Source organism: Coregonus clupeaformis, chromosome 28 (genome assembly GCF_020615455.1).
Source record: "Coregonus clupeaformis isolate EN_2021a chromosome 28, ASM2061545v1, whole genome shotgun sequence".
Lineage (NCBI taxonomy): Eukaryota > Metazoa > Chordata > Actinopteri > Salmoniformes > Salmonidae > Coregonus > Coregonus clupeaformis.
The window spans coordinates 9264882-9282381 of NC_059219.1; the positions used below are offsets into that span (position 1 = coordinate 9264882).

The following is a 17500-nucleotide window of genomic DNA, read 5'->3' on the forward strand; positions in this document are numbered from 1 at the left end:
CCAGCTAGCAGTTCTAGCAGCAGATTGAAGAACCACAGCTCCCCCATTCACCATAGATCAATAAGCATCTCTAAATATGTGTGTGTGTGTGTGTGTGTGTGTGTGTGTGTGTGTGTCTCTCCCTAGATTCATCAACTACTCCCGTCAAAAGAGAACAGAGGATATAGTGGAATTCTTTTCAACTGTATTAACTAACAAACTCTCTACCCAGCTGCCTTTCTCAGGATAAGCTTTCGTTCAAGATGGAAAACGGATATTATGATCAAATCCTAGAAGAACATTATCACACTGAAAAGGTCATATTTGGCTTGACACGGCTCGAAATGGCATATTGTGCTTCAGTCTATACTACTTCATCTACCCAAGTGCTACTGTGAAACCACATTCATTGAGCCAGTTTAACGCAATACTTCATCCTAATTCAATAACCTTTACTGGGAACAGATAAAGGTCTGGGAGTGTGTGTGTGTGTGTATGTGTATGTGTATGTGTGAGTGTGAGTGTGAGTGTGAGTGTGAGTGTGAGTGTGTGTGTGTGTGTGTGTGTGTGTGTGTGTGTGTGTGTGTGTGTGTGTGTGTGTGTGTGTGTGTGTGTGTGTGTGTGTGTGTGTGTGTGTGTGTGTGTGTGTGTGTGTGTGTGTGTGTGTGTAGTGAGTGAGTGAGTGAGTGAGTGAGTGTGTGTGTGTGTGTGTGTGTGTGTGTGTGTGTGTGTGTGTGTGTGTGTGTGTGTGTGTGTGTGTGTGTGTGTGTGTTTGTGTGTGTGAGAGAGAGGTCAGAGTTGAACAGGCTAGAGATAGAGGAGATCTATGGATCCATAGTGACCATTGGGCTCTGAACGACAGCGCTGTAGCTCTGGGTTAATTACTCTCTCGGTGTGAAGCCAAGGGCAGAGAAACACAGTGGAACACGCCGCAGCAGGTCTTTAACTGCCAAGACACAGGTGACTCCACTTTCAGCCAATGAGCAGTCATTTTGACTGCAACATTCTAACACTGTAATAAATACATTTCATAGATGCTACCGCAAAAAAAAAAAAAAAAATCATTTGGTTATGTTTATGAAGGTCTTGGGTAACAGAATAGGAAACATATATATTTTAAAGAATACAATAGCATTTTCATTAGTTTATGTCACTGTAGGTTATCTGCTGCCGCATGCTCACGTGTGGAGCTCATGGAAAAGTGGATATTCTTGGAAAAAGTGACATTTTCAAATAGAGCTCATCTCTTCGATTTTGAGAATTATTTGGCAAAGGTGTTTTGGAAACCTCAGAATCTGCTCTTTCTGATACTATATAGAAATCAGAACCTCTTATCAGCATGTCACTGTAAGAGGATTTTAAAAAAAAAAGTATATTTCTGGTGCTCCGTTTCCGTGTGTCTGTTAATTCCAAGCTGCACTGGCCCATCTCTTCACACACAATTTAACAATTGCTAATACTGTCACCCATCAGACAATTGTCAAGTTAACCTCGTCTTCAGGCTTATTACTATTAGTTTGACATGTTTATATGTGGTTTCAAATGGGCCATCAGCTGCGCAGGCTGGTTGGCGGTGAACGACTGTCTGTGAGTGCGAGGCCAAGGGGGAATTCCATGTCCTCTTCAAACTGCTTCTAAGACATGTTGTGATTGTGACATGCAGTGGGGGAAAAAAAGTATTTAGTCAGCCACCAATTGTGCATGTTCTCCCACTTAAAAAGATGAGAGAGGCCTGTAATTTTCATCATAGGTACACGTCAACTATGACAGAAAAATTGAGAGAAAAAAATTCCAGAAAATCACATTGTAGGATTTTTAATGAATTTATTTGCAAATTATGGTGGAAAATAAGTATTTGGTCACCTACAAACAAGCAAGATTTCTGGCTCTCACAGACCTGTAACTTCTTCTTTAAGAGGCTCCTCTGTCCTCCACTCGTTACCTGTATTAATGGCACCTGTTTGAACTTGTTATCAGTATAAAAGACACCTGTCCACAACCTCAAACAGTCACACTCCAAACTCCACTATGGCCAAGACCAAAGAGCTGTCAAAGGACACCAGAAACAAAATTGTAGACCTGCACCAGGCTGGGAAGACTGAATCTGCAATAGGTAAGCAGCTTGGTTTGAAGAAATCAACTATGGGAGCAATTATTAGGAAATTGAAGACATACAAGACCACTGATAATCTCCCTCGATCTGGGGCTCCACGCAAGATCTCACCAGAACCACACGGGGGACCTAGTGAATGACCTGCAGAGAGCTGGGACCAAAGTAACAAAGCCTACCATCAGTAACACACTACGCCGCCAAGGACTCAAATCCTGCAGTGCCAGACGTGTCCCCCTGCTTAAGCCAGTACATGTCCAGGCCCGTCTGAAGTTTGCTAGAGTGCATTTGGATTATCCAGAAGAGGATTGGGAGAATGTCATATGGTCAGATGAAACCAAAATATAACTTTTTGGTAAAAACTCAACTCGTCGTGTTTGGAGGACAAAGAATGCTGAGTTGCATCCAAAGAACACCATACCTACTGTGAAGCATGGGGGTGGAAACATCATGCTTTGGGGCTGTTTTTCTGCAAAGGGACCAGGACGATAGATCCGTGTAAAGGAAAGAATGAATGGGGCCATGTATCGTGAGATTTTGAGTGAAAACCTCCTTCCATCAGCAAGGGCATTGAAGATGAAACGTGGCTGGGTCTTTCAGCATGACAATGATCCCAAACACACCACCCGGCCAATGAAGGACTGGCTTCGTAAGAAGCATTTCAAGGTCCTGGAGTGGCCTAGCCAGTCTCCAGATCTCAACCCCATAGAAAATCTTTGGAGGGAGTTGAAAGTCTGTTTTGCCCAGCGACAGCCCCAAAACATCACTGCTCTAGAGGAGATCTGCATGGAGGAATGGGCCAAAATACCAGCAACAGTGTGTGAAAACCTTGTGAGGACTTACAGAAAACGTTTGACCTGTGTCATTGCCAACAAAGGGTATATAACAAAGTATTGAGAAACTTTTGTTATTGACCAAATACTTATTTTTCACCATAATTTGCAAATAAATTCATTAAAAATCCTACAATGTGATTTTCTGGGGAAAAAATGCTCATTTTGTCTGTCATAGTTGACGTGTACCTATGATGAAAATTACAGGCCTCTCTCATCTTTTTAAGTGGGAGAACTTGCACAATTGGTGGCTGACTAAATACTTTTTTTCCCCACTGTAATTTATTATTTCCACGTTGAACACATCGTTTTTTTGTTTCACAGTGTCCAAGGCCAGTGGACTTCAACACAGAGAGAAACGCACTACTGAATGTCTCCGGGACAAAGAACAGGCAGCTTTATATGATAAACGACGGTTTCAACTAGATCCACAATGCAATGTGGTTCCTCTCGTTATACCACAGTGGGCCCTCCAGCTTGTTTCTAGGTCATGAGGCTTTTGAGGACTGTTGAGAACGGCCCCACCGGCATCAGTCCTCTCTGGGGACACACACACACACGTTTGTTTCACTATCCTTGTGGGGACCAAACAATTGATTCCCTTTCAAAATCATATTTTCCCTAACTCCTAACCCTAAACTCCTAAACCTAATTGTAACCCTAAACCTAACCCCTGAGCCTAAAATAGCCTTTTTTCTTGTGGGGACCGGGGAAATGTCCCCACTTGTCTGGATTTTTCCTTGTTCTTCTGGTACCCCACAAGGATATTAAAACCAAAACACACACTTTCTTCCTCCTGTTTTAGTGCAGTTCTGCCATACGGAGACAGGTTAGTGGTGTAGATGGATCCATCCCCGTCCTAATGACCCTCCTGTCCCCCCTCCCTGCTCCCCTGGCTAGGGCCTTAAAGGGATCCATAGTTCTCTGGTTACAGAAGGACCATCAGAGCAATATCAACCATACTGCTGAAGCTGCAACAGCACTTCAGCCTGTCTGAAATGGGCTTTTAATGAACAGTACGAGAAGGTAGAGTGGTGAGAGTGTGTGTGTGTGTGTGTGTGTGTGTGTGGTCTATGAAACACTGATGCTGTTTTAAGGGTTCCATGCTTTAAAAACTAGCCCGATATCAGAGACAACACACAGTCAAACTGCACGTCTTAACCCAGGAGAACCATTCTACAGTACTTAGAGAGGCGAGGGAAACACTCCTCTTTAAAAGTGTTACTGTAACAGCACAAATAAATCAGAGAAGAGGCTGTGTCCCAAATGGTACCCTACCCTATTCCCTATATAGCGCACTACTTTTGACCTGAGCCCATAGTGCTCTATATAGGGATTAGGGTGCCATTTGGGATGCTCGCAGAGAGGCTGCTTTGCTGAGAAGGCACTAAACAGTCCCTCAGGCCAAGCTCTGACATCTCAGAAAGCAAGAGCTATCCAATTATTACCAGACAGGAGAAGAGAGTGAGCGACAGAGAGGGAGAGAGAGAGGGAGAGAGAGAGAGAGAGGGGGAGAGAGAGAGAGAGACAGAGAGAGAGAGAGATTGGAAAACACTAAACAAACAACAACACGAAGAGCTATCTATCCAAAACGGAGATGTATGGGTAAACCACTTCTCCAATCTTTTTGGCCCTATAACAGAGAACAAACAGCAAAAAAATATACATGATCAAATGCAAATCTTAGAATCAACTATTAAAGACTACCAGAACCCACTGGATTCTCCAATTACATTGAATGAACTACAGGACAAAATACAAACCCTCCAACCCAAAAAGTCCTGTGGTGTTGATGGTATCCTCAATGAAATGATAAAATATACAGACCACAAATTTCAATTAGCTATACTTAAACTCTTTAACATCATCCTTAGCTCTGGCATCTTCCCCAATATCTGGAACCAAGGACTGATCACCCCAATCCACAAAAGTGGAGACAAATTTGACCCCAATAACTACCGTGGGATATGCGTCAACAGCAACCTTGGGAAAATCCTCTGCATTATCATTAACAGCAGACTAGTTCATTTCCTCAGTGAAAACAATGTACTGAGCAAATGTCAAATTGGCTTTTACCAAATTACCGTACGACAGACCACGTATTCACCCTGCACACCCTAATTGACAAACAAACAAACCAAAACAAAGGCAAAGTCTTCTCATGCTTTGTTGATTTCAAAAAAGCTTTTGACTCAATTTGGCATGAGGGTCTGCTATACAAATTGATGGAAAGTGGGGTTGGGGGAAAAACATATGACATTATAAAATCCATGTACACAAACAACAAGTGTGCGGTTAAAATTGGCAAAAAACATACACATTTCTTTCCACGGGGCCGTGGGGTGAGACAGGGATGCAGTTTAAGCCCCACCCTCTTCAACATATATATCAACGAATTGGCGAGGGCACTAGAACAGTCTGCAGCACCCGGCCTCACCCTACTAGAATCTGAAGTCAAATGTCTTCTGTTTGCTGACGATCTGGTGCTTCTGTCACCAACCAAGGAGGGCCTACAGCAGCACCTAGATCTTCTGCACAGATTCTGTCAGACCTGGGCCCTGACAGTAAATCTCAGTAAGACAAAAATAATGGTGTTCCAAAAAGGTCCAGTTGCCAGGACCACAAATACAAATTCCATCTAGACACCGTTGCCCTAGAGCACACAAAAAACTATACATACCTCGGCCTAAACATCAGCGCCACAGGTAACTTCCACAAAGCTGTGAACGATCTGAGAGACAAGGCAAGAAGGGCCTTCTATGCCATCAAAAGGAACATAAAATTTGACATACCAATTAGGATCTGGCTAAAAAATACTTGAATCAGTTATAGAACCCATTGCCCTTTATGGTTCTGAGGTCTGGGGTCCGCTCACCAACCAAGAATTCACAAAATGGAACAAACACCAAATTGAGACTCTGCATGCAGAATTCTGCAAAATCATCCTCCGTGTACAACGTAAAACACCAAATAATGCATGCAGAGCAGAATTAGGCCAATACCCGCTAATTATCAAAATCCAGAAAAGAGCCGTTAAATTCTATAACCACTTAAAAGGAAGCGATTCCCAAACCTTCCATAACAAAGCCATCACCTACAGAGAGATGAACTTGGAGAAGAGTCCCCTAAGTAAGCTTGTCCTGGGGCTCTGTTCACAAACACAAACAGACCCCACACAGCCCCAGGACAACAACAACAACAACAACACAACTAGACCCAACCAAATCATGAGAAAACAAAAAGAGAATTACTTGACACATTGGAAAGAACAAACAAAAAAACAGAGCAAACTAGAATGCTATTTGGCCCTAAACAGAGAGTACACAGTGGCAGAATACCTGACCACTGTGACTGACCCAAACTTAAGGAAAGCTTTGACTATGTACAGACTCAGTGAGCATAGCCTTGCTATTGAGAAAGGCCGCCGTAGGCAGACCTGGCTCTCAAGAGAAGACAGGCTATGTGCACACTGCCCACAAAATGAGGTGGAAACTGAGCTGCACTTCCTAACCTCCTGCCAAATGTATGACCATATTAGAGACACATATTTCCCTCAGATTACAGCGATCCACAAAGAATTCGAAAACAAACCCAATTTTGATAAACTCCCTTATCTACTGGGTGAAAAACCACAGTGTCATCACAGTTGCAAGATTTGTGACCTGATTCCACAAGAAAAGGGCAACCAGTGAAGAACAAACACCATTGTAAATACAACCCATATTTATGTTTATTTATTTTCCCATTTGTACTTTAACTATTTGCACATTGTTACAACACTGTATATATACATAATATGACATTTGAAATGTCTTTATTCTTTTGAAACTTCTGAGTGTAATGTTTACTGTTAATATTTATTGTTTATTTCACTTTTGTTTACTATCTACTTCACTTGCTTTGGCAATGTTAACACACGTTTCCCATGCCAATAAAGCCCTTAAATTGAAATTGAAATTGAAATTGAGAGAGAGAGAGAGAGAGAGACAGAGAGACAGAGAGAGAGAGGAAAACAACATAACAGCAGGGCTGGAGCACAGAGGAGAGGAGCCCGCCTCAGGTTGTAGACCACCACCTCGTCCCCTTCCTAGCCAGAGCCCCATGCCACAGCCTTCTGATTTCTCACACATGCAAATCATACAGGACTAACGGCAAAGCCCTGAAATCCTCTGCCAAGCTTCAAAGCTACGCATAGCACTCTTTCACATCATGTGTGTGAGGGATGGCAGGAAAGGGGGGGCTGGGGGGCTTCTGTTCTTGTCAGGGGCCTCAGTCTCTCAGTCTAACCCCCGCCCCCTGTCACGCACGCACGTGCAAACTCACACGCCTACACACACACACCGTTAGAGGAGTCAGACAGAGCATTCTAGACACCGACCTGTCTAAGGACTCTCTCTAACCAGGAAACGCATGTAAAAAGGCTTCTGATGTGAAATTATTCATCCAGTCATTTGAATAATTCAAATTATTTAAAAAGGGCTCTATTTTTGGGGGACAGGCTTCAGTGCTATTATTTACCTCTAATCACATTTGAATAAATGCATAAATGCATATATATATATTTATTTATTTTCAATCTCAGATAAATTAATAAAACTGTCTATTGGTGAACTGGGCAATCATTAGTCTTCACTTCATATGCCTTTTTATTGAAACCAAATAGCTAATCAAATTGAGGAGCGTATTTGTAAAGTTTCATTTAGTGAGATAAGCCTAGGTACCTTAGCGAGGCGAAAGGAATTCCGATCACAGTTCACCAATAGGGTTTTATTCAGCCACGTCCTCAAAGCATGCGCAGACCAGCTGGCCGGAGTGTTCACGGACATATTCAATCTCTCCTTATCCCAGTCCGTGGTCCCCACATGCTTCAGTATATGTCCAGCATTATCCCTGTACCCAAGCAAGCAGAGACTAAATGACTATCGCCCTGTAGCACTCATTTTGGTCATCATGAAGTGCTTTGAGAGGCTGGTCAAGGACCATATCAGCTCCACCTGACCTGACCTGACACCCTGGACCCACTACAATTTGCATACCGACCCAACAGATCCACGGATGACACAAACGCCATCGCCCTACACACTGCCCTATCCCATCTGGACAAGAAGTATACCTATATGTGAGAACGCTGTTCATCGATTGCAGTTCGGCGTTCAACACCATAGTCCCCTTCCAAGCTCGACACTAAGCTCAGGACCCTGAGTGTAAACACCTTCCTCTGCAACTGGATCCTGGACTTCCTGACAGGCAGACCCCCACGCTGACCCTCAACACAGAGACCCCTCAGGGGTCTGTGCTCAGCCCCCTCCTGTACACCCACGACTGCATGTTGATTCCAACATCATTAAGTTTGCAGACGAGAGGGAGGTTAGAGCCCTGGCAGAGTGGTTCTGATAACAACCTCTCCCTCAACATGAGCAAAAACAAGGAGCTTATCGTGGAATGCAGGAAACGGGTGCTTTAGTGGAGAGGGTCAAAATCTTCAAGTTCCTCAGCGTCCACATCAAAGAGGCCCTAACATGGCCCAATCACACCACCACCGAGGTGAAAAAGACTGAAGAAATTTGGCATGGGCCCTCAGATCCTCAAGAAGTTCTACAGCTGCACCGTCGAGAGCATCTTGACTGGCTGCATCACCGCCTGGTATGGAAACTGCACCGCCCTCAATCGGAAGGCTCTACAGAAGGTGGTGCAGACAGCCCAATACATTACTGGGGGCGAGCTCCCTGCACACCAGGACATCTACAACAGGTGGTGTTTGAGGAAGGCCCGGAAGGTTGTGAAGGACTCCAGTCACCTGAGCCACGGACTGTTCACTCTATTACCATCTGGCAAGCGGTACCGAAGCATCGGGTATCGGGCCTACAGGCTCCAAAGACAGCTTCTACCACCGGGCCATCAGACTGCTGAACAGCTAACCCTAGCTGTCTCCCCTGCACAGACCTGCACCTCAGAGACCATCTGCACCTCAGAGACCATCTGCACCTCAGAGACCATCTGCACCTCAGAGACCATCTGCACCTCAGAGACCATCTGCACCTCAGAGACCATCTGCACCTCAGAGACCATCTGCACCTCAGGTGTAGAAGGATAGAGGATGTTGGGATGGAAGCATGTCCTATATCCAACCTCAGAGCTTGTCAGATTCTCAGACCCATTGGAGAATAGAGTTACTGTATAGAGGGCCGAAGGAGGAATTGAAGGAGAGAGTGACAGGGTGATGGAGGAATTGAAGGAGAGAGTGACAGGGTGATGGAGGAATTGAAGGAGAGAGTGACAGGGGTGATGGAGGAATAGGTCACATTCCACCTCAGAGCTCAGACGGTCTCGTCTCCAGTCTCCTCTGTCCAGGCACTGCTCTTCCAGGTGTCGTTGAGCAGCTGTTAATCAATGTGAGGATGAACCTGTTTTCTCTACAGGTCAGACGGATAGAGGTCAGCTCTGCTGTTAGTGGGCTGCAGCTGCCTGCTCTATGCACACACACACACACACACACACACACACACGGCCATTTTTTGTAAATAGCCACCAGCTACACACAAACAGTATTAGTTTGTCTTCCAGTCCAACTCAGTGATAAACACAACATGATGTGTTGCTTAACAGTCAACACAGCTCCAATGTGACTGACTGATACTCGTGCCAAACCAGAACTTCCTCTTTTTAAATCAGGTGATGGTTCTTTTTGAAAACAGACCAACGGTTTGTTCCCTTCTTGTTTCCGCAGCTCTAACTGTTGATGAGCTCTGGGCTTCTCTTTTTCTGTCCCGCTCACGTCAACAACAACTTCTGCTGTCAGGATATTTCACACACGTTTTCAGGAACAGTTAAACAAACACGTCGTATTACAAGTGACACTAAATAACTGTGCTTTCCATATTTGGAGAACATGTTGTATTTTAAGGATATGTAGCTGTTCCTTTAGTCAGTGGAACACTGACATTGTGTGGTCAATCTTATGTATTTTATGTGCATGTACTTTAATTACTTGATGTATTGCTCATTTAACTATTAATAACATTCACATTATGAAACTGCCACTTACAGTAGAGTATTCATATAGCAACAGCCTTCACATATACTGTAGCAACAGCCTTCACACGTAGCAACAGCCTTCACATATACTGTAGCAACAGCCTTCACACGTAGCAACAGCCTTCACACGTAGCAACAGCCTTCACATATACTGTAGCAACAGCCTTCACACGTAGCAACAGCCTTCACATATACTGTAGCAACAGCCTTCACACGTAGCAACAGCCTTCACACGTAGCAACAGCCTTCACATATACTGTAGCAACAGCCTTCACACATAGCAACAGCCTTCACATATACTGTAGCAACAGCATTCACACGTAGCAACAGCCTTCACACGTAGCAACAGCCTTCACATATACTGTAGCAACAGCCTTCACACGTAGCAACAGCCTTCACATATAATGTAGCAACAGCATTCACACGTAGCAACAGCCTTCACACGTAGCAACAGCCTTCACATATACTGTAGCAACAGCCTTCACACGTAGCAACAGACTTCACATATACTGTAGCAACAGCATTCACACGTAGCAACAGCCTTCACACGTAGCAACAGCCTTCACATATACTGTAGCAACAGCCTTCACACGTAGCAACAGCCTTCACATATACTGTAGCAACAGCATTCACACGTAGCAACAGCCTTCACACGTAGCAACAGCCTTCACACGTAGCAACAGCCTTCACATATACTGTAGCAACAGCCTTCACACGTAGCAACAGCCTTCACACGTAGCAACAGCCTTCACATATACTGTAGCAACAGCCTTCACACGTAGCAACAGCCTTCACATATACTGTAGCAACAGCATTCACACGTAGCAACAGCCTTCACACGTAGCAACAGCCTTCACATATACTGTAGCAACAGCCTTCACACGTAGCAACAGCCTTCACATGTAGCAACAGCGTCACATATACTGTAGCAACAGCCTTCACATATACTGTAGCAACAGCCTTCACGCGTAGCAACAGCCTTCACACGTACCGTAGCAACAGCCTTCACACGTAGCAACATCCTTCACACGTAGCAACAGCCTTCACACGTACTGTAGCAACAGCCTTCACACGTAGCAACAGCCTTTACACGTCGCAACAGCCTTCACACGTAGCAACAGCCTTCACATATACTGTAGCAACAGCCTTCACACGTAGCAACAGCCTTCACATATACTGTAGCAACAGCCTTCACGCGTAGCAACAGCCTTCACGCGTAGCGTAGCAACAGCCTTCACGCGTAGCAACAGCCTTCACACATAGCAACAGCCTTCACACATAGCAACAGCATTCACACGTAGCAACAGCCTTCACACATAGCAACAGCCTTCACACGTAGCAACAGACTTCACACATAGCAACAGCCTTCACACGTAGCAACAGCCTTCACACATAGCAACAGCCTTCACACGTAGCAACAGCCTTCACACGTAGCAACAGCCTTCACACGTAGCAACAGCCTTCACACGTAGCAACAGCCTTCACACGTAGCAACAGCCTTCACACGTAGCAACAACTTTCACAGAAGAAGAATACAGCTGACCCAGCTAACACAGCCTGATAAGGTCTGTAGGTCAGACGTGCTTTCTATAAACTACCAACTTGCCCTGGGCTTTGCTGAAGCAGTGAGAAACTGATCCCCAGTAAGACATCTGTTGCCCTGGCTGCTATAGGCAGCCAATTCCCTATATGGTGCACTATATTTGACCAGAGCTCGTAGAAGTAGTAGTGCACTATGTAGGGGCTGGTGTGCCATTTGGGACGCGTCCATCCTCTCCATCCAAGAAAAACACTACCATGTGTTCAGATGACCCCTTCAGACAAACAAAACCACTGTGTACTTGAGATCAATAAACAGCATATTCCTCTTAGTTTATGATTTAACTCTTATCTGCACTAAGACGACTCTTGGGACTTTTACATGGGAAAAGAGATGAAAAATCAAGCAGTGTTAAGAGCTTAAAACTGTACATCTGAATTGTACAACTGAATTAATCTTTATCATGGGCTCGGATGTCAAAGGTCAGAGGGGAGACGGTCTTGCTTTTTCCATGTAATAATAGCGATGCCTGGCATTAATGTGATAAGCAAAAGTATTAGGCAACACTGTAATAATGTGCAATACCTGGACAAAAACACACAGCACTAACTGGAAGCATACATGTCAATACTCCCAGTGAACTGCTAGGAGCTAAGCTCTCCCCCCTCTCCCTGATAACGGCCTGACACAGGGATTGGCTGGTTAACCTGATTGTTTGGTTACGATTACAGAACTGTCCTATCTCTGCTCTGTGACTGGCAGGCAGGCAGTGTTGCTGACAAACACCAGACAGAGAGACTGTTAATTACTAAAATGTTTGGGGACGTGTGTCCGTCTGTCTGTCTGTCTGTCCGTCTACCTAAATAGAAGCATAATGAAACATGTCTGCCTGCGTGGAGGCATGATGAAATCAGCTATCCAATCAAGACAGATTAACAGACGGTGGCCAAAGAGAGCATTAAAGGGACCTGTCATTCCATTGGCTCTGAACCGGGCTTGATGTTGACATAAAGTGTTGGCAGTTACTAGAAATAAAACCCATATAGACAGTGAGGAAGTCTGTCTGCCGTTCGTTAGCAGCGTCGCGTTTAGTCCAAGACACGACGAACGATCTGCCTGTCTACGTATCTTCTTGTGCTTGTTACATGTGGGTTGAACGAAGCATAGCAGTGGTGGACCTTGGAAGGACTGTCTAAAAAAATACACAAGTGAAAAACTGTGTCGATGGTGGGTGAAGAAGTACATCTGACTTTAGCTAGTAGTATTAAATCATCAGACGTGATCACGTTCTGGCTAGGGCTCCTGGTGCCATCTCCAACAAAGAGTTGGCAGCCACTGAAAACTAAAAAGAAGGACGTTAAAGACGTCAGTGCGCCTCGAGCAGCAGCGTGTTGGACGGCTGTAGACTCACCTTGAAAGGACTGTCTGGCTCTCTCTACCAGCTCCTCTATAGGGTAGCTGGCCAGGTCTCCTCTGGCATGCTTGGTTTTACAGTACGTACACGCATTCAGACAACTGGAGAGGGAGAGAGAAGAGAGGACGGGTCCTCAGTTAGGCTACCCATATCTGATTTCCACAGGCTAGTGAAGTTTAACAGTAGTAACCGCCAGGACTTGAGTCTCACACGAGCAGCAGCCGATTGAAGCCTTTTTGAACGTCTCCGTTCTAAAGGCATGGGAGGCGTTGTAGACGACAAGCCTCAACAGCGGGGAGTGTGTGATCAGGTATATGACCGACCAACACCTCTCCACCTGGCAATGGTATGGTTCATTACCTTATTCTGAGGCGAATAGCCTCTCAACTAAACTTTATAATATAGAGAAGAACATATCTGAAGAGGAAAGGGAATCAAAGTTTAACACAATCTTTTGAGTGGTATAGTTGGTTGTTTTTCCCCTCATCAAGGGTTCTTTTGATGTGAGTGGCGAGGTGGATATCTCTCTCTCTCTCCCTCTCTCCTCGGCATTTATGTTCCCCCGATGAGCTGTGTCCGGCTGAGTTCAGACAGCTATGCCAAACTACAGCTCACACTGCACAGAGACACACACACACACACACATCCAAGAGCAGGCCGTGGCCAAAACTTTGACATGGCGGTATCATGGCTGGAAGAACAAACGAGGGGAAGAGGGGATGAAGGAGGGAGGGAGACAACGGCTGTAGCATCATTACCTTTATTCCACACAGATCCTAACCTCCCCCCGTCCCTCCCTCCCCCCGTCCCTCCCCCCGTCCCTCCATCCGTCCCTCCCCCCGTCCCTCCCCCCGTCCCTCCATCCGTCCCACTATAGCAGCCACCAACACACAGTGTGGTAACAAAGCCTGTGCTGCTGGTTCTAGTGGTGTCTGGCTTTGACGTGCCGAGCTGCTGGGATTCAGGAGATCAATGATGCTACTGCTATCTGTCTCACCTTAACCCGGGGTTGGGACAGGAAGAAGGCCAAACTTGTCTGTCTTTCATTGATTTCAAGACAGCCAGAGAACATTTTAAAAAAAAAAGCTGTCTGGTAAAGCAATTTTATATATATATTTTTTTTTTACAGGGATACATTTTTTTTTCCACTCTGAAGACTTTGTAAGCAAGGTTTTTGAGACCATGCTTATTTCTACATGGTATGTATTAGGCCTCATCTTGGGAGGGATAAAGACTAGGTTGACTCCAGAACAAACAGTCTAAACCCCCCCTATCAGTTAAGAAGATTGGGTTGGAGTAAACACGGTTTGGGAACATGCTCCAGGGCAAAACATTCTAACACCCCCCCTAACAGTGAAAATACAAAATAGTATTTTACAAACCAAACCATTATAGTCATCTCAGTGAACTAGCATCACATCGGGCTTCAACACATGCCATTAATGATCTAGTCTCACAGAGTAACAACGAGACAACCAGAAATAGACATAACTGATAACATTCAGGCTTCAGTCTGCTCCAGTCTCAGAGAAGAATAAACAACTATTCACACACACAGCCTAAGTTGGAAAAACCAACAGAGTTGTTTTTATACAGTGCTGTAATCGTGCATTTATAATCGCTCTCAAAAAAGATGAGAGAGAGAGAGAGAGAGAGAGAGAGAGCGAGAGAGAGCGAGAGAGAGAGAGAGAGAGAGAGAGAGAGACAGAGCGAGAGAGAGCGAGAGAGAGAGAGAGAGAGAAAGGGAGAGATTTAGTGTAAAGACAAGCATTATAAATGTTTTGGTGGTCCAGTCAGATTTGAGGTGAATGGATGTCTTTGAAGGGAGATCCATCTCCGGCACTTTCCCTGATTAGAATGGGCATTAAAGATGGCAGCTGGGTCACATGACCTGGCCTCAGAGAAAAAACACTAACAGATGGGGCCCTCTCCCCTCCCACTCTCCCATCTCATCATCCGGTCTCCCCTCTCTAACCCCGTCAGAGGATGGCTGCAACCAAAAATCTGTGGGTTTGGCTGCCGAAGGAGTCTACACTCCTCCTCCTCCTCCTCCCTCCTGTTTCTCCCCAGCCCCCCTCTCTCCCCTCTCTCCCCCACCCCTCAACTCCCTACTCCGCCCTCTGCCCCACAGCCCCTTCCTTATAGGCTAGTACCCTTGTCTCTCCCGGCCCCCAGACATCTACACCAGGGGTCTCTGGTGTTATAGGCTTGTACCCTTGTCTCCCCCGGACCCCCAGACCTCTACGCCAGGGGCCTCTGGTGTTATAGGCTTGTACCCTTGTCTCCCCCGGACCCCCAGACCTCTACGCCAGGGGTCTCTGGTGTTATAGGCTTGTACCCTTGTCTCTCCCGGCCCCCAGACCTCTACGCCAGGGGCCTCTGGTGTTATAGGCTTGTACCCTTGTCTCTCCCGGCCCCCAGACCTCTACGCCAGGGGCCTCTGGTGTTATAGGCTTGTACCCTTGTCTCCCCCGGACCCCCAGACCTCTACGCCAGGGGCCTCTGGTGTTATAGGCTTGTACCCTTGTCTCCCCCGGACCCCCCAGACCTCTACGCCAGGGGTCTCTGGTGTTATAGGCTAGTACCCTTGTCTCCCCCGGACCCCCAGACCTCTACGCCAGGGGCCTCTGGTGTTATAGGCTTGTACCCTTGTCTCCCCCGGACCCCCAGACCTCTACGCCAGGGGCCTCTGGTGTTAATGTGATACAGGCCAGCAGTAGTGGCTATAAGTTGATCAAACCCCTAGTATTCCCAAGAGACATGAAGGCTGACTGTCTCCATGCCAGTGAAGTTTCCACATCACAACAGTCATTCTGATGACACTGACAGGACACCAAGAAGAGAGGATACCTGTATAGTGTACTGTATAGAGCATAGTGTAGGAGGAGACCCTGGATCAGATGATAGTAATAGGGTATAGTGTACTGTATAGAGCATAGTGTAGGAGGAGACCCTGGATCAGATGATAGTAATAGGGTATAGTATGGCTGTATAAAGCCTAGTATGAAAAAGGCTCTCAACTGATATCTATTTACCACAGACTTTACTGAGTTGATACACTGTTTTCAATGAAAATATGTAAGTAATATGTGTATGCAAGAAAAAATACAACATTTACTGTAGATTGTTGTCCTGATAACGTTTACATTGCTACCTTTACTGTAGATTGTTGTCCTGATAACGTCTACATTACTGCCTTTACTGTAGATGGTTGTCCTGATAACGTCTACATTACTACTAGATAGAGCTACATTATATATAATCCTACCAGGGAAAATGTATATTTGTTGAATGAACTACAGTAAGGCGGGGACATGAAAATGTTCCCAGGAAAAAGTTTTAAACTTCTGAAGTGATTTTTAGACGTAAAAATATGCAAGTCATTAATTATTTATTCCTGTGGAAGCTGTGTGGTTTTGGTTTATTTGACAAGACAAACGCATCAGAAAAAGTGGAGCACTTGTTTTAAGGTGCAGCTAGCTAGTTTAGTAGCAGCAGGGTAGCCTGAAGCAGTAGAACTGTTGGTGTCTGTCAACCATCTCTCTCCACTTCATCCATCGACACTGACAGACAGGAGTGCTGTCAACCTCTCTATTTATCCTTCTCTCTCTCTCTCTCTCTCTCTCTCTGACTGAATACCTCACGGGACATCCCCACGACTCTGACAGGAGCATCTAAGACTTTATCAGAACCGCAGCGGTTTCAACAGAACTAGGCCAACGGGACCGGGAATCTCACTGTATTCACTTCCAACACTAGTTTGGGATTAAAAAAAAAAACATTGCTTGTGATTGTATTATTGTTTCAAAAGACATGACTAGAGACCCTGGAGAGGAATAGCTTGTGATTTCATTGCATTATTGTTCAGTAATGTAGGCTTACTCTCCAAACGAGTGGCCCTTATAGACACCTGCAGTAACTCATGTCTAATGTCTTAATGCCTGTAGCCTGTAGTCTGTAGCCTGTAGTCTGTAGTCTGTAGCCTGTAGCCTGTAGTCTGTAGCCTGTAGTCTGAAGCCTGTAGCCTGTAGTCTGTAGCCTGTAGTCTGTAGCCTGTAGTCTGTAGCCTGTAGTCTGTAGCCTGTAGCCTGAAGCCTGTAGCCTGTAGCCTGTAGCCTGTAGTCTGTAGTCTGTAGCCTGTAGCCTGTAGTCTGTAGTCTGTAGCCTGTAGCCTGTAGTCTGTAGTCTGTAGCCTGTAGCCTGTAGTCTGTAGTCTGTAGCCTGTAGTCTGTAGCCTGTAGCCTGTAGTCTGTAGCCTGTAGTCTGTAGCCTGTAGTCTGTAGCCTGTAGTCTGCAGCCTGTAGTCTGTAGCCTGTAGTCTGTAGTCTGTAGCCTGTAGTCTGTAGCCTGTAGCCTGTAGCCTGTAGTCTGTAGCCTGTAGCCTGTAGTCTGAATGCCTCTTGCTGTGTTGCTGTGTGACCATCTCCTCTAACATTAATTACACATGGTGTGTGTGAGGACAACATACTTCATCATTACGACACACACACACACACACACACAGGACAATGTACTTCATCATTATGGTTCTGAGGCAGGGAGGATGTCTGGGCCCCTGGTGTAACAGCACACATCTTTACCTCTGTTGC

At 45.5% G+C, this 17500-nt stretch overlaps 1 protein-coding gene across 1 annotated transcript in view; it reads right to left on the reverse strand.

The window, feature by feature from the left end:
* LOC121560364 (threonylcarbamoyladenosine tRNA methylthiotransferase-like) overlaps nucleotides 1–17500 on the reverse strand; it is a 266806-nt gene that overhangs the window by 77850 nt on the left and 171456 nt on the right. The window contains exon 5 of the mRNA XM_045208311.1: nucleotides 12909–13012. Coding sequence (XP_045064246.1) covers nucleotides 12909–13012 — 104 coding nt within the window. The remainder of the gene's footprint in view (nucleotides 1–12908; nucleotides 13013–17500) is intronic.